Source organism: Euleptes europaea, chromosome 9 (assembly GCF_029931775.1).
Source record: "Euleptes europaea isolate rEulEur1 chromosome 9, rEulEur1.hap1, whole genome shotgun sequence".
Taxonomy (NCBI): Eukaryota; Metazoa; Chordata; class Lepidosauria; order Squamata; family Sphaerodactylidae; genus Euleptes; species Euleptes europaea.
In genome coordinates this window covers 62912674-62935364 of record NC_079320.1, presented here as the reverse complement: position 1 = coordinate 62935364, position 22691 = coordinate 62912674, and the positions used below count along the sequence as shown (strand labels likewise).

At 45.7% G+C, this 22691-nt stretch overlaps 1 protein-coding gene across 1 annotated transcript in view; it reads right to left on the bottom strand.

The window, feature by feature from the left end:
* The window catches only part of FGL1 (fibrinogen like 1), a 53773-nt gene that overhangs the window by 28470 nt on the left and 2612 nt on the right, over positions 1–22691 (bottom strand). Inside the window, exon 2 of the mRNA XM_056855075.1 lies at positions 19801–19876. Coding sequence (XP_056711053.1) covers positions 19801–19876 — 76 coding nt within the window. The remainder of the gene's footprint in view (positions 1–19800; positions 19877–22691) is intronic.

Genomic DNA, 22691 nt, shown 5'->3' with positions numbered 1-22691 from the left:
TGAGAGGCGAGCAGGGTGGGGCAGAGAGCGCCTCCTTCGCACCCACCGACCAGCCATGCCCCTCCGCCCGCACAGGCCCAGAGGGCGCCGGAGAAGCCGCTGGCCATGCCGAGTGTGAGCGCTCGGCTTCTGTTCCCCGCTCTCCCACCCACCTGGCCGGCCACGCACGCTCCAGCGGCAGCAATGGCGGCAGCTTCTGTGGGAGAGTCCGGGGGCCACCGCCAATGATGTCGGAGGTTCCCCACCCCTGGGCTACAGCCTCCCCCATCCGGGGTGGGGCAGAGCCGGAAAGGCCAGCGGCTTGGAGGAACCGTGCGTGCCAGCAGAAAGGGCTACGCGTGCCGGAAGTGGCACCCGTGCCATAGGTTCGCCAACACGGTTCTAGGGAGACTGAGAATTTTGATTGGTTTGGCCGTCCATTTAATAGATTTTATGTAGTCGGCTTTGGTCTGTCACATGAATACTCAGGAGGTTTTTTTTCCCCTTAAGCCTTGCTCAACAGAATTGAGAAAACCGTGCAATAAAACACATACTCCCTCTGCTGGCTTTCCAACTGCAAAGCACACAAGCATGGAATCAACCTTTTAGTTCTTCTCCGTACAGGTTAGACCTCCAGCTTTCAAACATGCTGTTCAAAATGGGCAACAGGGGAAGAGAGGCACTTTGTGGGTGGACTGCTAATTCCCCAAGAGTGGACTAATTCCCCAACAGATAAAAATATTTCTTCACACGTCGCATAGTTAAATTGTGGAACTCCCTGCCCCAGGATGTGGTGATGGCTGCCAACTTGGAAGGCTTTAAGAGGGGAGTGGAAATGTTCATGGAGGAGAGGGCTATTCATGGCTACTAGTAAAACTGGTGCATGCCTATTCTCTCCAGGACCAGAGGTGCATGGCTATTATATTAGGTGCTGTGGAACACAGACAGGATGCTGCTGCAGTCATCTTCCTAGAGGCACCCGGTTGGCCAGTGTGTGAACAGACTGCAGGACTTGATGGACCTTGGTCTGATCCAGCATGGCTTTTCTTATGTATGTGGTAAACCATCCTCATCATAACCAGTCACTGGGTAGCAGGAGATGCAGACACTACGTGGAGCGGTTACTCAGGAACTCAGAAGACAAGCTAGGAGTGCTGGCCCTTTGGGTGGATAATTCCAAAACTGACCAGCTGGTTGCAGTGCATTGAAGGACAAGCACAAGAGAGAACTCCTGAGAGTCAGATGAGCCAGAAGAGTGGCACGTCACCGTGTGGAGACCTGAGGCAACTGCTAGTGCCTAGACATATTGGGGGGCTGAAATGGAGTGGGGCCAACCTCCAGGTGGCGGCTGGAGATCTCTTGCTATTACAACTGACCTACAGGTGACAGAGATGTTCACCCAGAGAAAATGGCTGCTTTGGCTATTGGACTCTATGGCATTGAAGTCCCTCCCCTCCCCAAACTCCGTCCATCTCAGGCTCCACACCCAAAATCCCCAGGTATTTCCTAACCCGGAGCTGGCAGCCCTAGCTCATGGGTTATCAGGGCTATTCCACCACAATGTTCTTCATCAAAACTGCCAGTTAAACATTTAAAATCCCTCTTCTCAGACTGATGTATCAGAGTGCGGAGGATGCTAACAAATTAATACTCTGGACTGGCCACTGGCATTCTCCTTTCATGTCTCATCCTACTGATTGCAATGTGTTATTTGGCTTGGATCTCAGTGTAGACAGGCAAACTATAATGTAAATAAACGTATAATAAGAGTCAAACACAAGGACCGTGCAGGAAAGGAAATATACTAGATGCTTTTGTTTTACATAAAGAAGGGAAATCTATCAAAAAGAGACAGGTGGAAGTCTCTCTCATCTCAAGGCCCATGTGCTTAAACACAGCCTAGCAGATGGAACAGGGGACAATTTCAGATTCTGGTGTGGTGAAACAAAGGGATTTTACTAGAGGTAAGGCCTGCTCTTGTGTAAAGGTCTGCATTTGTTGCAGTGACTGGCTTGAACCTAAAGGGCTGTGACTCCAACCCACTCTGTTCTGTATCTCACACTAGTATGTGTGTGTGTGTAAAGTGCCGTCAAGTCGCAGCTGACTTACAGCGACCCCTTTTGGGGTTTTCATGGCAAGAGACTAACAGAGGTGGTTTGCCAGTGCCTTCCTCTGCACAGCAACCCTGGTATTCCTTGGTGGTCTCCCATCCAAATACTAACCAGGGCTGACCCTGCTTAGCTTCTGAGATCTGACGAGATCAGGCTAGCCTGGGCCATCGAGGTCCGGACCTCACACTAGTATAGCAGTGTGATAAAACACAAGACAAATGGTTAGAAAGGTAAAAGTACATAAGTACATAGGCCCTCTGAATGTGCAAGCAGAGGTTATGAAATATGGCTTGTCCCCGTTGGATGGCATGGGAAGCCTGAAAGCTTGTCTGTTTGAAATTCCAGGCTGAATAAAATCCTGAAGCTGGTAGAGCCAGACAAGACCTGAGTGAACTGAATGGCCCCTGGCAGGGGACCCTCATACAGGGGACCCTCATTCAAGGAGACATCTGAACCTCCAAAAGTCAGCCTTGAATTAATGCCGCAGTCCACAAATACTCATGTGCAAGAGCAAACTGCATGCAACTGTGCCTGAGAATTTTTGCATGCCTACCCTGCAGAACAAATTAATGGTGATAGTTCAGAAGGGCCACAAGGTAGAGGAAGTGTGGAAGTTGGGCATGAATTCAAAAAGCCAAACAAACCCTAATGAAGAGAACAAGAGTTTATGGAACAGTTAGTAAAACACCTGGTTGGGTGTAATTAGGAAGAAGAACGAGGAGGAGGAGTTGGTTTTTATAGGCTGACTTTCTCTACCACTTAAGGAAGAATCAAACTGGCTTAGAAACACTTTCCTTTCCCCTCCCCACAACAGACACCCTGTGAGGTAGGTGGGGCTGAAAGAGTGTGACTAGCCCAAGGTTACCCAACTGGCTTTATGTATAGGAGTGGGGAAACAAATGCAGTTCACCAGATTAGCCTCCGCTGCTCATGTGGAGTGAGGAATCGAAGCCGTTCTCCAGATCAGAGTCCACCACGCCAAACCACCGCTCTTAACCACTACACCACGCTGGCTAGTGTTGTGATTGAGTTAGTTAGGTTGTCAGACTAGGATCGAGAGGCCTAAGTTCAATACCCACCATTGCCATGGAGCTTGTTGTGTGACCTTGGGCTAGTCTCTCTTTCCTAGCTTTCTTTCTAGGAAGAAGGATAACAACTGTCCTGAACTCCTTGGAGAAAGGGCGGGGGATTAAAATGTACTAAGTAAATAATAAATACATTAGACAGTGAGGAACAATCCCATGGGGCTTAAGGCACAGGACACCCCCACTCTGGCCTAGTCTAAGTGGCCCTATTGATGAAGAGCGCTGTGTAATTGTTCACTTTATAGTGAAGCAAATCTCTTTTGTTCATGAAAGTAATCCTGTTAAGTAGCATTAGCAACAGTTTGTACTTTGACTAAGGTGAACTGAATAAACAGTTCTGGAGGTGCCAGAAAGCCATTTGAAAGCATTTGCGTTTCCCATGGATGTGACATCTCTCCTGGGCAAATTGACCAAAAGTGCTGGAGAGAGGCAGATCAAAAAAATCTAAGCCAGCCAGCCTCCCTCAAGCTCTTTCCACCTCCCAAACAAGTCATTTGAGGGTAACAGAAAGTTTCTCATGGTGTCAATGCCAGAATGGCTCCCTGGGGCGGGGGAGCAGTCACATGGGCAGTGCTCAAACGACAACAGAAATCAACACAGCTGTGATGCATGACACACTCGAAGGTTGTGCGCCACTATCCCGTCACCCCAAGTTCACCCCTGTGCGACTCCCCATCACAGATAACTGGAGTCAAAGACTTATACTAGAACACTGTAGAAGCGGGAAGAGGAATTTTCACAGTGCACTTATTCAGAGCAAGAGCTGTTTGTTTTCCTTTGCCTTTAAATCATTTGAAGGAAACAAAGTGAAAAAAAAACAAAACGTAATCATTGGGGGGAAATGCTATTTAGATTGTGGCCGCGTCACTAATTGGAAGCAGACCGAGTGGAAACAGCTCCACATGCTTTGTTGGCTATTGTTATTAGCAAAATACTAAACAGCTGCTGTCAAATGCAGAGGGGTGGACATGCAGCCCCATGGTTAGCCCAGCTGCTGCCTTTAATGCATTTAGAAAACCAAAATATAGTTTTGGGCAGCCAATCACAAGCTGACATCCAGCTAATATATAAGGGAAGGTTCATGAAGATAAAATAGTGTACAGTGACGGAATTCTAATTCCTCTTCTGATCTATATCTCGCAACAAGTGGGGGAACTCATAAGGGCTTAGGGGGCCTTTAATTACCCCTGTATCCTCTTCCCCACACTATTTTATCTCTCTCTCTTTTCCTGGTAGTCCCCTCTTTTTCCTACTTCCTTCTCTCCTTCCCACTCACCCAACCAACCTCTCGTTTATCTGCCTTTCCAGTCTTCAGCTTTATTTTTATTTACTTCATGTATACCCCACCTTTCCCCTCAATGGTTACCCACAGCAGCATGCATTCTTTTCCTTTCCTCCAATTTAACCTGACAACAACCATGTGAGGTAGATTCGGCTGAGAGAAAATACTGGCCCAAGGTTACCCAGCAAGCTCCCATGGCAGAGTTGGGAGATGAACCGGAGTCTCCCAGATTGTAGTTTGACACTTTAACCACTATGCCACATGGCTCGCATATCCCCCCCCCCAGGCAGCCTGTCCCTGGGATTAATCTGGCCAAGTAGCAGATGTTATTGTGGTTTCCACATCCAGGCCTGCCCAAGGCGCACAACTTGTATGGAGGCTACCACTGGAGAGCTGTGGCATCACATCATAGCCACCACCGCACCTAGATGAGATAACAAATTGTATGGTAGCAAGTTGCCCAGTATTTACTACTGGCCCTGACCCCAAAAGGTTGTCATGTGCCTGCTGGGGGTGGGAGATCTCCAGATCTCCTGCCTCCAGTAGGATTTGCCTGCTGGCACTCCAGCGGCCAGTGACAGAAAGAAAATTTTTTTGTCAGTAATGGTATGACAACACTTCCAGGAATATCTGAAAGTGATGTCATGCCTCTCTAGGAACAGGCAAAAACTTTATGGCTTTACCAGAGGGGTTTTAGCGATTCCTAGAGAGGCTGACATCACTTCCTGGTTTCCCCCCCCCAACCGATGTTACACTGTCATAGCCAATCACCCCCATGTACTCCCCCGGTTGTCAGGTGATTCATCCCTCCAGGGCAGGAGGAAGGGGAACTGTGGTGAACTAGGAGGCCAAAATAACTCTTCCCCCTGGGTTTTACAGACAGAGCTCCAGTTTCTGGATTTGTATGCACAGATGGGACTGTTCTGAGAAATAGCTAATGTAAATATTCTGCATCAAGCCAGATGATTCAAACCCCTCATTGAGAATTATCAAGATGTTAACAATCTTTGGGTTGGATTTCACCAACTTTTGCACTCAAGCTCACCCAATCGCACTCCTTACTACAGTTCCTCTCCCACATGACTTTTTTCTTTGCAGATCCCATGGTCACCAGCATAGCAGCAGCCCTTTTTCACCAGTAGAAAAGCTGGGAACCTTTTGTCATTTGTAGGGTATTTTGAAGCTTCTTACATTTGAGTTCTTGATGGGTTTAGTTTGTTGTCTATATCTAAGACTGCTCTTAATTTATAGTTACAGGAAAAGTACTTTCTAACAATCATTCTTGCAAAATACAATCTCTAATGGAACAATGAACTCCAATGATTCTTGCGAATGATTAGCTTACGTCACAATGAATGTGACTCTCACCCTTCCTTTTGGGAAGGACCATGGCTCAAGGCACACACTTTGTGAACAGAAGGTCCCAGATTCAATCACTGGCACCTCCAGTTAAAGGGGTCTCATGCAGCAAAAATTGGGAAATTTTGCGTCCTGAGACCCTACGCTATTCAGTATAGGCAACACTGAGGTAAATGGATTAGCAGTCTGGCTCAGCAGAAGGCTGCCTCATAAATTCATCATGGGTGGGGCCATCAGATCCTGTTAGAAATAATAGGACACAAGAAGTTAAGATAGGATTTCCATGTCATACAATGGAAATGACTTTCAAAAACAAATTAATATAAGTTCTTAAAGAGATTCCAGTGGTACATCATTTGTGGTTCTTTAATGACATATAATGTAAAGGGGGGGGAGATATTCTGGCTTTAAAAAAAACACCCAATACTGGAATAACAAACCCTGCTGCATGCAATTCATTACTGGTTCCCACTATGTGTATTATATATCTTTAGATTCCCATTTTCATGTGCACCTAATTTTCATGGAAAGTACACCACTTTAGAAGGCGGCATAAGAATATGTGCTTACTCTGGATACAAGTTATTTAGATCAACCATGTGGAATTACAACAAAGAGAAATGCAGTCTGACACACTGATGTCTTTAGGCTTGACTGTAACTTTGATAACCTCTAAAACATTAACCTAATATTTGGTAAAAATCTACCAAACCTCACCTCTGTTCTCAAAGTAATCTATGTACAATAAGCTCATTTCACTACGCTATGGAGTAAGAAGAAACCGTAAACAAGTCTTGCAGAAAGAAAAACTTACCAAGCTGGCAGCCCTTGTTATCAGAGCATTTAGAAGAATAAAATGGAACAAGCCCCAATGTTTCATTTTGATTAACCTGAAAGAGAAAGCGACCATTCTGGGGCATCACCATTTGTCAGTTGACCACAAGCACATAAGAACATAAGAGAACATAACAAAAGCCCTGCTGGAGCAGACCAAGGCCCATCAAGTCCAGCAGTCTGTTCACACAGTGGCCAACCAGGTGTCTCTAGGAAGCCCACAAACAAGATGACTGCAGCAGCATCCTGCCTGTGTTCCACAGCACTTAATATAATAGGCATGCTCCTCTGGTACTGGAGAGAATAAGTATGCATCATGACTAGTATTAATTTTGACTAGTAGCCATGGATAGCCCTTTCCTCCATGAACATGTCTACACCCCACAGCTGTTGACGACTCAGTACTGAGATTTCAAGACCCAATAGGGGTACTTCTGTGTGCTCCTGAATTTGTATATTAAGGCAGAAGCACTAGGAATTAATTACTTCCAAAATATAACCAATCGACAACAAACCCTCAAAACTCCCTTTATGCAGAGTTTAGGTAAAAATGCTTCTCAGTCAGCATATAATGCCCTATTTATTCCATTTTTATTTGACAGTTTATACCCTACCTTTCTGCCTTCACAGGGGCCACCAAGGCAGCTAAGAAATTAAAACATACATGATAAAACCACATTTTAACCCCCCAAAACCAACAAAAACACATAATTACAACAATTAAAACTAGAATTAAAATACATACAAAAACATAAAATCAATTACATAAACATTGGTCAGAAAGGAAGAATTCCTGAGGGAACTGTGGCTCCGGGCTTTTGGTGCCATGACCGAGGATGCCCTTCCCTGGGTTGCCACCTGCCTAATCTCAGAAGGCAGGGGCACCTGAAGCAGTGCCTCTGAAGATTACTGTAGTGGTTGGGTAGTTTCATAAGTAGGGTTGCCAACCTCCAGGTACTAGCTGGAGATCTCCTGCTATTACAACTGATCTCCAGCTGATAGAGATCAGTTTACCTGGAGAAAAATGGCCGCTTTGGCAAATGGACTCTATGGCACTGAAGTCCCTCCCCTCCCCAAACCCTGCCCTCCTCAGGCTCCACCCCAAAAATCTCCAGGTATTTCCCAACCTGGAGCTGGCAACCCTATTCATAAGGGAGTAGGTGGTCCATGAGGTTAGGAAAATACAAAGCTCAGACCTTGATTAGCATAGGTTTACAGTATATATATGTGTTAGGAATTGCCTGTATCTTCAGGTACAATGTTACCAATGAGATGTGTGTAGTCAATGTGTACACTCAGCTACCCACCTGCAAGAGTACAACTATCTATCATAATGTTAAGTGTGTTTTTCAGCACATCTGGAGGGCATTTTCAACCACTGCTGACCTCTGACAGAAACAAATTAAAAACCTACTCCCTTGTTTCTCACAAGAGAGGTTCTGCCTCTCCGTTTTCCTCAAGCCCTTGACAATAGGTGGAGCAAACATTTCCACAGAAATTCCAACAGCATTTTAGTCTTAGCCAGTAAAATGTCAAATGAAAACATTTAGCTGTTTAGGAAAGCTTTCTCTCCAAGGACATCAAGTCCAAGCTTGTATCATAGGGCTGGCTGAGATAGGTTTTGTGTCATTATTTTGATTTTTTGTTAATGAGATATTCTCTCAAGGGGGACAACAAAACAGATTAGATGTAACAAAAGACTATAAGTATGAAGACAAACTGAAGCAACATATAAAGACTCTTTGGTGCACCAGAGCCAAAATGTTGCTCAAGGAATCTTAGGAACAAAACTGGAGACGGTCATGTGATTTCAGGGAGGGCTTTGCTTTTTTGCTTTTTTAAAAACAGATTGTTGAGTCTGGCAAACTAACATCATATCAAATGTAAAATATGTAGCCCAATTAGGGTTGCCAACTTCCAAGTACTAGCTGGAGATCTCCTGCTATTACAACTGATCTCCAGCTGATAGAGATCAGTTCACCTGGAGAAAATGGCCACTTTGGCAATTAGACTCTATGGAATTGAAGTCCCTCCCCTCCCCAAACCCGTTCTCCTTGGGCTCCACTCCAAAAACCTCCCACTAGTAGTAAAGAGGGACCTGGGCAGAGCCTGAGGAGGGTGGCGTTTGGGGAGTGGACGGACCAATGCCATAGAGTCCAGTGGCCAAAGGGGCCATTTTCTCCAGGTGAACTGATCTCTATTGGCTGGATATCAGTTGTAATAGCAGGAGATCTCCAGCTAGTACCTGGAGGTTGGCAACCCTACTGGCAAACCTGGGCCCAATCCAATTCATGTTTATGGGGAAGGTGACCTATTGAGCTCAATAGAATTTACTCCCAAATAAAAGCGAATTGAATTGGATGCTTACAAGCTCTAACAAAAGAAGCTGTTCGTAAACTAAAGAGAAACTCTATCCTTGCAGCTTTTTGACTTCCTGCTTGTTAAGTAAAGAAGAATTCCCTTTTGTCTGTCCTGAAACTATTTTCCAACAACTTCATTGTGTGCCCATGAGTACTAGCATTACAAGAGAGGGAGAAAAAGTTATCTTTATCACTCTCTCTTACCCCATGCACAATTTTCATAAACCTTTCTTATGTCTCCCATTAGAGGTATTTTATATAGATGGCAAAGTCCCAGACTCTCCAGCCTTTTCTCTAAGAAGGTGCTCCAACTCCCTTAATCCTAAACACAGTTACACCCTTGCGGCCCCAGCCCTACGGGGGGAGGGAGGGAAGTGGTGGGGGCACTTGTTACCCCCAGGGGAAAACCCATACCCTGGTGACTGACCCTGCATGGTCCTATCCAAGAATGACTATTACACCGTAGCTGGAGTGAAAAAGGCCACAACTTTATTGATTACAGCATTAGGCACTGGCAAGCATGAAGAGACCCGTCTGTCAGCTGATAGCACCCTGCGCCCAACCCGTCTGCTGGGCGCAGCCTGAGATGGCAGTATGCCGGGTCCCCACGTGGGCGGAAGCCAACTGTGTGGTCCACTGCCACTTGGGAGGAGGCCAAACCGCAGCCCCCGAGCCAGGCTTCACCATTCCTGGCCTCCCCCAAAACCCCTTATTAGGGTCCCCAGAGTGGGATGTGGGGCACACAGGCCGTCTTTCCCCAAAACTGGATCCGGCCCTATGCCCAAACCGCCAACCCTCAGTTGTGACAGATGACCCACCCAAACCCCCATAAACCAAGGGGAGGGCGGGCGGGACAAGCAGCGTGGTGGGGAAGAATGGCCGAGGCCAGGGGCGGGGCTGCGTTTTATCCCCCCCTGGCGCGCCGTCCGGCCCCGATCTCATTCAAACCGGGCCGGCCCCATGACAGCCCTGAAAGGGCCCACCAAGTCCACCCGGGGGGCGGGGTGACAGCCGCGGGGGCGGCCGGGAGCAGGCGGCCGCCATTGCCCCCCCCGGCCGCCCCACGTAGAACACGGGCTCACCCCCCACCCCCAAAAGGGGGTGCGCCAGCGCTCCGCCGACCCAGCACAGCCGTGGCAGCCAGTAAGCCAGGACCTAGCCTCCTGCCCCCCCTGTTCCCACCCCCGCGGGTCTGCAAACCCGGATCCCCCCAGAGGGATCCGATGCTTCTAAGCCTCTCTCCCAACCTCCGGCAACCAGCTGATAAAGGAAAGCTCCTCTGGCATGCTTTCTACTCCAAGCCAGACTCCCTCCCTCCAAGCTCCTAGGGTGGTGGCAGCTTGGAGTAGAAAGTACACAGGATGCACTTCCAGCTCCAAGCCTCCCTTACCTACTCACCAACCAACCAGTTAGGGTTGCCAACCTCCAGGTACCAGCTGGAGCTCTCCTGCTATTATCTCCAGCCGACAGAGATCAGTTCACCTGGAGAAAATGGCCGCTTTAGCAACTGGACTCTACGGCATTAACAAGTTAATTGTATATAAAATCTGGACTCCTGGTTGCAAGTAAAGCCAGTATTTTACCTTGATCCTTTCTAATCAAAATTACAAGCTATTGTTCAGTGATCTGTGAAAGAATCACTTCCCTACAAGTACAATGTTACTGCTCTTTCTGGAATAAACCCAACCATTCGGTTAACTACGGCCGGGTGAGTGGGAAAAGTTAGATGGATTTATAAGTAACAGCGGTGTCAAGTGGATCTGAGAAAGTGCTTGGAGAAGGTAATGAGATGGCTGGCCAAAAAATTGAAAGTCAGTCCAGATGGAACTGAGGGGCCCTTGGCAAAGCTGCTCTGGAATGAGGAGCAGTTGTGTAAAAGATAAGGTTTGGAGACCCAGGTCTATTCTGGGGCATGTAGTACTTTTTAATCAGACTCTTCTGATATATAACCTATGGCTATACTGTAATATTCCCACATTTCTCTTCCAGTATGGTCCTGTTTTTTTAAAGTCTGGGGCTGCAGTAATTCTGGAAGTTTTCAGCACAAGTGAAGTGTAATCATTTGAAATCTGATACAACTGTTTAGTCTGGTGTAGCCTGAACTTGTCATATCCCAGAAGTTAAGCAAGGTCAGCCCTGGTCAGTATTTGAGAGACCACCAAGGAATAGCAAAGTAGTGTTTGAGGCAGGCAATGGCAAACCATCTCTGAACATCTCTTGCCTTGAAAACCCTATGGGGTCACCATTAATCAGTGGTTACTTGACAGCAAGTCCCTACAACAAGCAATGTCCCTACCTCTCTCAATTACCTGACCACCCTATTCTATTACTATGGCATCCCAGGACTATTATTAGATTTTTATCCAACCCTGCCTCCAAAGAGCTCAGGGCAGTATAGATAATTGCCCCCCCATTTTATCCTCAACAACCCACTGAGATGGATTAGGCTGTACTAACTAGTCCAAGGTCAAACAGTGAGCTTGACGGCAGAGCAGGGATTTGAACCTAGGTCTCCATGGTCCTAGATCAACACTCTAACCATTACACCACAACGGAGAGCAATGTGGATAGGAATTTCCTCCAGTACTAATATGAAGAAGAAGAAGAGTTAGTTTTTATATGCCGACTTTCTCTATCACTTAAGGAAGAATCAGACCAAATACAATCACGTTCCTTCCCCACCCCCCACAACAGGCACCCTGTGAGGTAGGTGGGGATGAGAGAGCTGTGACTAGCCCAAGGTCACCCAGCAGGCTTCATGTGTACGAGTGAGGAAACAAACCCGTTTCACCAGATTAGTGTCCATCGCTCATGTGGAGGAGTGGGGAATCAAACCCAGTTCTCCAGATCAGAGTCCATCACTCCAAACCACCACTCTTAACCACTATACCATGCTGGCTCCCCTATGATTCTAAGATGATTTGTTTACTGACAGATAACTCCAAATCCAGGTGTTTCTCCCAAAGTGGTCCACTTTAGTATCTTAGAATCATAGAGTTGGTACCACCAGGGTTATCTAGTCCAACCCCCTGCACAATGCAGGAAATTCACAACTACCTCCCCCCACCCCCATTAACCCCTACTCCATGCCCAGATGATGGCCAAGATGCCCTCCATCATCCATCATTGTCCTCCCCCCAAGTGCTTACTTAAGACAGTTTATTTAATCTGTAATGCAGCTGCAGCCTTACCTTTTCATTTTTGAGATGACTTCAGCTTTGTTGCCACAGCTGGAATAGAGGAAAAGCTGGTGACCCAACCTTTCTGCATTACCTTCTCTCTCACTTCTTTATTTCTCTGATATTCTCCCCCACACCCATGCAGCAAAACTGACAAAAAAGGGGAAAGTCCCCCCCGTTTTAGTAATCTCTTTAAAACGCACACAACGCAAACAAGTACAATGAAAATAATCAAAACAATGTAAATAATCTAAAAAACCGCTTGCATCAACGATGATAGGCATAACACTGCTTCGAAAGCAAAACATCAGCTTGAAAACTCCTGTTTCCTCTCTTCTTCTTCCACCTGCAGCAGGAATTATAGCAGTTGTGGAAAGAAGAGAGAAGCTTTCATAGCAATTGCCATAGCTTGGGGGGGGAGGGACGGGAGGAGTTGGGGGGGATTTCAACAGGGCATTGGGCACTACAACTTCCTGACTTTCCCTGGTTTTGCTTCCTGCTCCTCCCAACCATTAGTTAACTTTTTAAGCCTAGGCTCTTTGCCAGTGCTGCCCTGCCTCTCTTTGGATTGCTAATTCTCACCCTCTCAATCTATTCCCTCATGCTCTTTAAACAAAGTTTTTAAAACAAATCTCTTTTCTGAGAAAATACACCAATGACACAGAATATGGCTTATGTTAGTATAGCTATAGCTAGGGTTGCAAAACTCCAGATACTAGCTGGGGATCTGCTATTATAACTGATCTCCAGCCAATAGAGATCCGTTCACCTGGAGAAAATAGCCACTATTGGCCTTTGGACTCTATGGCGTTGAAGTCCCTCACCTCCCCAAACCATGCCTGTTAAGTCCGCGTGGGGAGGACACACAAGGTCGAGACGGAGTTCCAACACAACGCGTTTATTGTGGTACAGAACAGAACTGAGAACTGTGTAAAACGCCCCTGCTTATCTTCCCCCCTGGCCGCTTGTGGCCGCTCCCCCCGATCCGTGATGGGGGGGAACAACCCCCGGGTCGCCAATGGCACAACCCGGCTTAGGGCCAATGAGGTGCGCTGGCTTGGGCCAATAGCGCGAACAGGGTTTAGGAGCCTTCGTCTGGGACTCAAGCTCCTAGGTCTTCCCCTGCTTACCCACCTAACTATTTACATACACAACACCCTCCTCAGGCTCTGCCCCAAAGTTATCCAGGTATCTCCCAAGATACCCAGAGCTGGAACCCTAGCTATAGCCCCCCCTCCCAAAAAAAATCCACCCTGAACCAGCAAACCAACCAAAATACCATCCCATGATTTTTGACTGCAGTGTAGATTTCCCTGGCTTTCAGTAGAAACTTGCATAGAGAGACCTACAGTTTCCATGCAAAAATGAGGTAAAATTGACAAATGTTTGATCAGTTTTACCTCCTTTTTTGGGGTCTTGAAACTGCATAGGATCTTCCTGCCAGGGTGAAGAAGAATACTGAAAATTTCACTTTTTGCTGTAACTATAATATGCATTATATGTGCAGCCTTGGCCCACATTCTTCCTTTCCACCAGAGGAGCAGTAGCAATGCCATGGGAGATCTCTCTTACAAGGAAAAGTATAGCAAGGCAAAGGTCTCTTGGTCACAGTCCAGGGAACAGAGACTGTCCATCTCCCCTCCAGAACAGCAGTAACCATGGCCCAGGTGGCCTTTAAAAGAAAATTGCTTTAGTAACAGTGACAGAAGATACTCTAGTTCAGGAGAAGGGGGAAGGCTAGAATTCTACACAACTGTCCTTTCTATTCTGAAGAAAGTAATTCATTGTCTGGGAATTACACAGCAAGCAATTACAATTGAATCAGGCTATCACTTTTATAGCCTTAGTTTTAAAAATCTCTGTCTTTCTCTCTCTCTCTCTCTGGAAACTTATTGATATTCCTTTTGTGAAATCATCGGTGTTTATTTGAAGACCAAAATACAAACTCTTAATTTCTTCATCATCATTCCATTTAGCTGTTAACCTCATTAGAGCACACCGCTGTAATTCTATATACGGCAATACAGAAACCACCTCCACCCTCAAGGCATTCCTCTGTTGTTTACCTCTGAGAGCAGTGAAGATCCCGGAGTGGCGAATGTCTTCCGAAGGGGTGCAAAGAATAGCCCAGCCTTCTCCAGAGTGAGATAGCTTTTGCAATTAAATTTTGAACAGTTCAAATTGTAGTGAGTCAGTGGGGAGGAATGTTCTGAGGAGTTGTGCTTGTCAAGGCCATTGCTAGCTTGCCATCTTCCAAAGAGAATACAAATAAGATCAACAAGAAGGAGAGGAAGAAATTTTAAAAAGTGTATTATTGAAACTCCCCCCCCCATCTTTCTTTCAATGGCACTAGTTTAGAAAGGCATTTGGGACAGAATTTAGGCATGAGTGCCAAGACGTGCTTCAGTCAGTGCAAAGACTATAGTTTCTAAAGACCAATGGGGAGGGGGGGAACGTCTAGGGTTGCCAACTGCCAGGTAGTAGCAGGAGATCTCCTGCTAATTCAACTGATCTCCAGCCGATAGAGATCAGATCACCTGGAGAAAAATGGCCGCTTTGGCAATTGAACTCTATTGCATTGAAGCCTCTTCCCTCCCCAAACCCTGCCCTCCTCAGGCTCCGCCCCAAAAATCTCCTGCCGGTGGCAAAGAAGGACCTGGCAATCCAAGGAACATCCTCTTAATGTTACAGTGGGAGCGGCTGCAATCGAGTGCTGGGAGCTCAGTAAATGTGCAAACATAATGAAGAAAAGTGACACAGGGAACCTCACTGTGCAGGAGATATTCCTACCAAAATTGCTCATTGCAACTCTTTCTCCATCTCCCGTACTTATCAATGGAATGGTAAAACCATCTAGGATCACAGGAGGTTTCTGTGCCTTTCACTTTCATTCCTACAGGAGACTGAAATAAAATGAGAGAAAGAGAGAGAGATTAAAAAAAAACTATTCATAAATGACGGAGCATTGCTAGTGTTGCCAACCTCCAAGTGGTGGCTGGAGATTGCTCACTATTACAACTGACCTCCAGGCGATAGAAATCAGTTCCCCTGGAGAAAATGGCCGCTTTGGCAATTGGACTCTATGGCATTGAAGTTCCTCCCCTCCCTAAACCCTGCCCTCCTCAGACCCCACCCCCAAAATCTCCAGGTATTTCCCAACCTGGAGCTGGCAACCCTGAGCAGTGCAGAGAGGAAAAGGTAGAATCACATGAAGCTGCCTTATACTGAGTCAGAACTATCAAGGTCTTGATTGCTCTGACTGTGGGGAGGGTCTCAGGTGAAGGCCTTTCACATTCACTACTACCTGGTCTTTTTATCTGGAAATTCTGGGGATAGGCCTTGGAACCTTCTACATGCAAAACCTGTGCTTTACCACTGAGCCACAGTCTCAGAAATTTGCAGTGCCTTTTTGAAAAGGTTAAATTATGTAGATATGAAAATACAAATCCATCTTTGCATGTCCAAAAGAACTCTTTAAGGCCATTTTCAAAACTGTACCAGGGACTGTGAGAGGTAGTATGGTAGTTTTGGACACTATTCAGTAAGAATCTGCAACAGTCATATGACAATGTGAACTCATCTATTCCGGTAGTACTGAATTTACTACTGGGAGTTGACTATGGCCTTTCTTAGGAACTGTCTGAAGTACTGGATCTCTGGTCAGACTAGTTTTGCAGATTTGTAATAAGAAGGCAGTGGGGAAATCCTTTTGTAAAACCTGGGATTACTGCTTACATAAGTTACAATGACATTGAACATTATTACACTTTCCTCTATTTGGCAAAGCCTTCATGGTTTGATGGTATACCACCAGCAGCTTTTCATAAAGTACAGCCGGTTTGGCCTGTGTTCATGGTGTCCAAATTAGGTATCCTCTAATAGGTTTTATCCTTGGCCATGTTCATATCTGAAAGTTAGATTCTTGACATACACTGACAGTGCATTGCTGAAAGGAATGCCTGCGCCGGGCTTAGGAGGCAAACTAGCGGCGTAGCCTCCTAAAGAGGTTTCGGCAGTGCCGAAACCTCTGCCCGGCGCCAAAAACCAGTGCAACCCGATCTTTACAAAAATAAAAAGGGGCGTTCCCAAGTCGAAAGTGCTCAGGAGGCCGACTGACGTCAGCCCCGCCCTGTGGCTGGCGCCGTTACACCCCGGGAACGCCTCCCAGGGTGCCGGAACGCGGGTGCTGGGGCCACTCATGCCAGCGTGTGCCTTCCGGGCACTGAGGGTGTGGGCCCCTGCGCTGGCGGAGGACGTAGTTGGCCTCCTAAGGGCTTTGGGCCCATTTTTCAGGAATGGGCTGTGAAGCATGCACAGACTCCTGGTATCCCTTAAAATATGTGCTTTCTAACTTTTGATTAATGTTGGGGAGGGGGAATTGTGTGTCTGTGAGAAGCCATTTTCAAATGTACCTGTCAAAGCCTGGTCTGACTGGGTAATTTGGCAGATAGGTTTGAAGGACACCAGTAACTACTTTGCAAATCTCTCACTAAAGTTGGCAAAATAGCTGGCAGCGTTTGTTGCCAGGTCTGCTGCCATCTGCCCTTCTCTGAAATGCTGTGAGGTACACCTGAAATAGCTACATCAAGGAACAGGAGGAGAGGCCACGGCTTCCATCTCTGACTTTAATAGGAAATCAATGGACGTTGGCCTTGGACACGAGGTAGCCGCTCTATCCTTGTTTGTTAATATTCAATTTCTGAAAAATGTGCCCAGTAAAGAAGAGATAAAATTATCAAATATGGTACCCTTACCTCCATTGCTTTTCTAATATACAGCCTTTTCCCCAATGTATGTGAACTGTAAAAGTTACACTTTTATTGCCTCCTAAACAAATGGTAATATACCCAAGAATTTGAAATAGGGTTGCTAGGTTCCTCTTCGTCACCGGAGGGAGTAGAATTGCCAACCTCCAGGTAGTAGGTGGAGATCTCCTGGTATTATGACTGATCTCCAGCTGATAGAGATCAGTTCCCCTGGAGAAAATGGCCACTTTGGCAATTGGACTCTATGGCATTGAAGTCCCTCCCCTCCACAAGCCCCACCCCAAAAACCTCCCACCGGCGACGAAGAGGGACCTGGCAACCCTAGGCGGGAGGTTTTTGGGGCGGAGCCTGAAGAGGACAGATTTCGGGGAGGGGACGGAACTCACTGCCATAGAGTCCAATTGCCAAAGCGGCCATTTTCTTAGGTGAACTGATCTCTATCGGCTGGAGATTAGTTGTAACAGCGGGAGATCTCCAGCTAGTACCTGGAGTTGGCAAACCTAACTTGAAAAGTTTAACAAATCTCCCATTTTTAATGCAACAATGCCTAATGAAAGAATTTTTAATGATGAAAATCCTTCTTGTTAGTTGATAAAGCTGCTATTCTTGCGACGTTATGCTTCTATCATTTGGAAATCAATGTGCCATGGAGCAACACATTAGTTTTGGAACAACCTTGTCTTTTGTGCATTAACAACCACCTTGAAGCTTTGTTATTTCTCACAAGGCTGACTCTTGTCCCGTGAAGTTTCAGATCTGCTTCAGCTGTCATATTAAAATAGAGAGGTCAAAGTTTGTACAATTGCAAAAAAAATGGTTGCTTGGTTGTTGCTCAAATCGACTTTCTTGCCATCTGTTATGAATTAATTTGTTGACACACATAAAAACAGCACAGAATGTCAAGGACAAACTAAATACATGTAATGGACTTGACTTTGGACTTGTACAGAATTTCAGCTGTTAAGAGGCAAACCATATAAAACTGCAGTTCTGTGCAAGCTGACCTGAGAGGAAGTGTGATTTACAGGGTTGCACTTGCCAGGTCCCTCTTCACCACCAGCGGGAGGTTTTTGGGGCACAGCCTGAGAAGGGTGGGGTTTGGGGAGAGGGGGGACTTCAATGCCATTGAGTCCTATTGCGAAAGCGGCCATTTTTTCCAGGTGAACTGATCTCTGTCGGCTGGAGATCAGTTGTAATAGCAGGAGATGTCCAGCTAGTACCTGGAGGTTGGCAACCCTAGTGATTTACTTCCAAGTAAACATGCATCTTCTGCCCTCTGTGGTTTTCCCCCCAAACTTTGTTGAGGTTTCCTCTGAATATTTAACTACCTATAAACATATTTTCTTTTAATAAAAACATACATTTGGAGTTTTTGTACTTAAATAATTAAATCCTTATGCAAAAAGGAAAGTATTTTTGTGATTCTTAGCTGATAAATGTTAATTCATTTGGAAACTGTTCTTGCCTTACTTTGAAACTGTGCGTAGGAAGGCAGTACAATTCACATACTTTGTACTGGGGCAAACAGGAGCATAAAGGTTCTATTGTGGGTGGCTACCTTCCATTTAATCCTACAAAATGAATGGGAAAAAATCCCCTGCCTACGCTGGGAAGTTTTATTTTTAGGCGTACGTATTCTGGCCTGTCAGAAATAGGCCTATACACTATTATTTATTTATTTGTTAAATATCTACCTAACTTTTTCATCAGAAATACTCTAAATGGCTAACAAAAGAAGTAGAAAATATACAAGCCAACAGAAGGAGCCTATCTGTGGCTACCTAAGCTTCTGCTAACATGCAAAATAGCGGGCAGTGGTAGCAGATGACATCCCAGAGAGGAGGGGTCAACAAAGAACGTGAGTTTTTGGCTGCGTTTGTAGCAATTGCCCTTTTCTGCTCAGTATTTATTTTTAAAAGTTGCATGTTCACAAACAAGAGTTCAACTACTAGGAAATTAATAGCTTTGAAATGTGGTGTTAGAGGAGAGTGTTACGGATATCGTGGACTGCCAAAAAATAAAAAAATAAAAAAATCAGTGGGTTATAGATCAAATCAAGCCTGAACTGACCCTAGAAGCTAAAATGACTAAACTGAGGCTGTTGTACTTTGGTCACATTATGAGAAGACAAGAGTCACTGGAAAAGACAACCATGCTAGGAAAAGTTGAAGGCAGCAGGAAAAGAAGAAGACCCAACAAGAGATGGATTGACTCTATAAAGGAAGCCACGGCCCTCAGTTTGCAAGATATAAGCAAGGCTGTTAAGGATAAGACGTTTTGGAGGACATTGATTCAAAGGGTCGCCATGAGTCGGAAGCGACTTGACGGCACTTAACACACACACACACTTAACCAACCATGCAAAAGCAGACCAATCCTCCAGGCTCCTGTCTGACCTACTAACCGATGACTGAAAACAAAGGGATTTACTTTCCGTTATGGGATGCACATCTGCCCCCCAAGGATGAATGGATCACTTCCATGAGATAACCCCTTTGTACAGGTGACATGGCAGATGCTGGCAGGACGAGAGGTTTCAGCGTTCCCCATCGGTTGGTGAGTTATTTAGTTTATTTATTTAAAATATATAAATATAAACCCCATCTGCCCGCCAAAGATTCAAGGTTGGCTCACACAACAGCAAAAGCAGCAGGACTCAAACATCCAGTTTATGATGCTGGTCCTGAGATTGCCCAGATCCCTGGTGGACTTTATGTTTTAGCAGCTCGCCCTGATGCAACACTAAATTCAAAGTCAGAGGGAATCAGGGCTCCATATTTAGCCCTGTCCTGCGGCACTGAGTTTCTTCATTGGAGTCTGCCACTGGGGTGCCTTCAAAACTAACCAGCCCTTGAGCAGCCAGCTGTCTGCCTTTGTCTCCATCCTCTGCGTGGAGCCGTCTCCAGCTGTCACTCTCCTTCCTGCAATGCGGAGAAGGCAGGTTATAACTCCCTCACTCTGGCTTTGCCCTATTCCTCCTCCCCCCAGGTCCACCCCTAGGGTTGCCAACCTCCAGGTACAAGCTGCAGATCTCCTGCAATTACAAATGATCTCCAGCAGATAGAGATCGGTTCACCTGGAAAAAATGGCCGCCTCAGCAATTGGACTCTATGGCATTGAAGCCCCTCACCAAACCCCACCTTCCTCAGGCTCCACCCCAAAAACCTCCCACCGGTGGCGAAGAGGGGCCTGCAACCCTATGGCCTAGGGTTGCCAGCTCCGGGTTGTTAAATACCTGGAAATTTGGGGGCGGAGCCTGAGGAGGGTGGGGTTTGGGGAGAGACTTCAATGCCATAGAGTCCAATTGCCAAAGCGGGCATTTTCTCCAGGTGAGCAGAACACTATCTGCTGGAGATCAGTTGTAATAGTGGGAGATCTCCAGCTAGTACCTGGAGGTTGGCAACCCTATCCTGTCCCCAACCCTCTGGTCTCTTTGCCTCTCCAGGGTCTCATCCCTGCAGCCATAGGTAAGAAGGTAGCCCTGAGTCTTCCCTTGCAGTTGTGGCTGAGCTTTCTGGCTGCGGTCCCAGAAGGATTTGGCCCCAATAGTCAGCAGGCTACTCTTTCCAACATGGGTTCTCGTATTCAGGATATAGGATCCACCTATTGGAGCTTATATGGATCCATACTTTGTCCTCTATAACAGAACTGTTCTTCTGTTACCTTCCAGAATACTTTGTAAAGTACAACTTTACTCGCTGCTGAAACTGGACGATGTCTTTTGATAGCTTACACTGTAGCAATGGACTCAACAGCCATCACAACGCATCTGCAAAAGAATACGTTGTCTTCAGATCAGATCCAAACTTTGTCCAAGTTTATAACACGATAAAATGATCTACATTTCAGGTAGATATTTTTTCATATTAAGAAAATATGAAAACATATGGACATATAGTTATTCTGTCTTTGAAGTCTCCAGCATAGCTTGATGTTTTAAATTCCTGAACGCTGAGACATTTATTAAATTAAAGCCATAAGGTGTTGAGAACGCAGAGCACTTTGAGGGCATTTGAAAATGTACAGGAATGATTATCAGATGCTCTCTTTTTAATTTTCCAATTATTAAAGCAGATTGTGCCCTCAAGGGTTTGTTTTTGGAATGCAGCTTCAGAATTCGGTGCTTATCCCCTTTACTCCCTATAACAAGGGCTAAGGAAGCGGAGGAAGTCTGATTTAATTGGGCACAAGGAGAACTGCTTGGTTGTTCAGAGAAAATAACACAATATTCTTTATTAGGACAGCTGCTGTTACTGTAATTATACTAAACTCCTCCAGACAAAGTTATGCATGTCATCTAAAGACGAGTTCCTGTCTGAGCTCCCTCAAACTTCATTAATAAAAACTATTCCACAATAGGATTTTTTCATGGTGAAGAGTGTGCTCATGGACCCATTTTTGTTACTTAAGAGGGAACATTTCCAGCATCCAATACAACTTTCGTCTAGAGGGAATGGAACTCTTTCAAAGCCAGATATAGATATAAAAGGTGCTGAAGAGCTTGATAAACTAATGTTGAGAGTTCGATTCTCTCTTTTCTTCCTCTGGTTTCCCCCCACTAATTGCTCAGTTTAGGTGAGAAACTGAAGCTTTCATAAACATACAAACAAGCAACCATAATCAAGAACTTCCAAACTGATTTGGAGATTTTTAAAGAAGGAATCCTGAGCAGTAAAGTGTCCTGCTTCTGGTGGCATTAAATCAGACGGAGTTAATATAATCAAATATTAATCTGACAAGAACACATTAACTTCACTGAGAGAATGTTTCGAGAGAAGTTTAAGAAAACAAGTTCTGGTACTAAATTTGCCATATTTGATTTTTTTTTTTTTTGTCATGAAGCAAAGATGTGATGATTAGGTGTTTTTAAGAGACTTTGATCTGCTCAATATTTCAACTCTTGAGAGCTGAAGTCCTGGATCTCCATATGAATTGGTCTTCAGATGTATTTAACAAAATCCACCCAAGTCCACAAGAACTGTGGTTATATATGAGTTTCCTGTGCAATCAGTCCACCAACTTTACCACAACTTTACCACAACTTTACCACAACTGCCAGGTAGTAGCAGGAGATCTCCTGCTAATTCAACTGATCTCCAGCCGATAGAGATCAGATCACCTGGAGAAAAATGGCCGCTTTGGCAATTGAAATCTATGGCATTGAAGTCCCTCCCCTCCCCAAACCCCGCCCTCTTCAGGCTCTGCCCCCAAAATCTCCTGCTGGTTGCGAAGAGGGACCTGGCAACCCTACCACAGAAGCAGAAGTATTAAGGGGAAGGGCGCGGCGGGAGGGGGGAGTTCTATATTGTACTCTGTTTTAACCATTTTTCAGTCTTCACTAAAACCACTGAGCCTGCTCTCTTCCTAGTCTGCTGATGGTCAGATCATCTATTCGAAGCCATCTTTATGGACTGCAGGGTATTGGATGTGCCAAATCACGAGGGGGAAAAAAAAGTGTACATATGTACTAGATAGGGTTGCCAACCTCCAGGTGGCAGCTGGAGATCTCCTGTTAATACAACTGATCTCCAGCCGATAGAGATCAGTTCACCTGGAGAAAATGGCCACGTTGGCAACTGGCACTGAAGTCCCTCCCCAAACCCCACCCTCCTCTGGCTCTGCCCCAAAACCCTTCTGCCGGTGTCAAAGAGGGACCTAGCAACCCTAGTACTAGATCAGGTTCTTTTGTAACTCTGTGGGACCAAAGCATGCTTCTCATGTACTGATGAAGGTTCT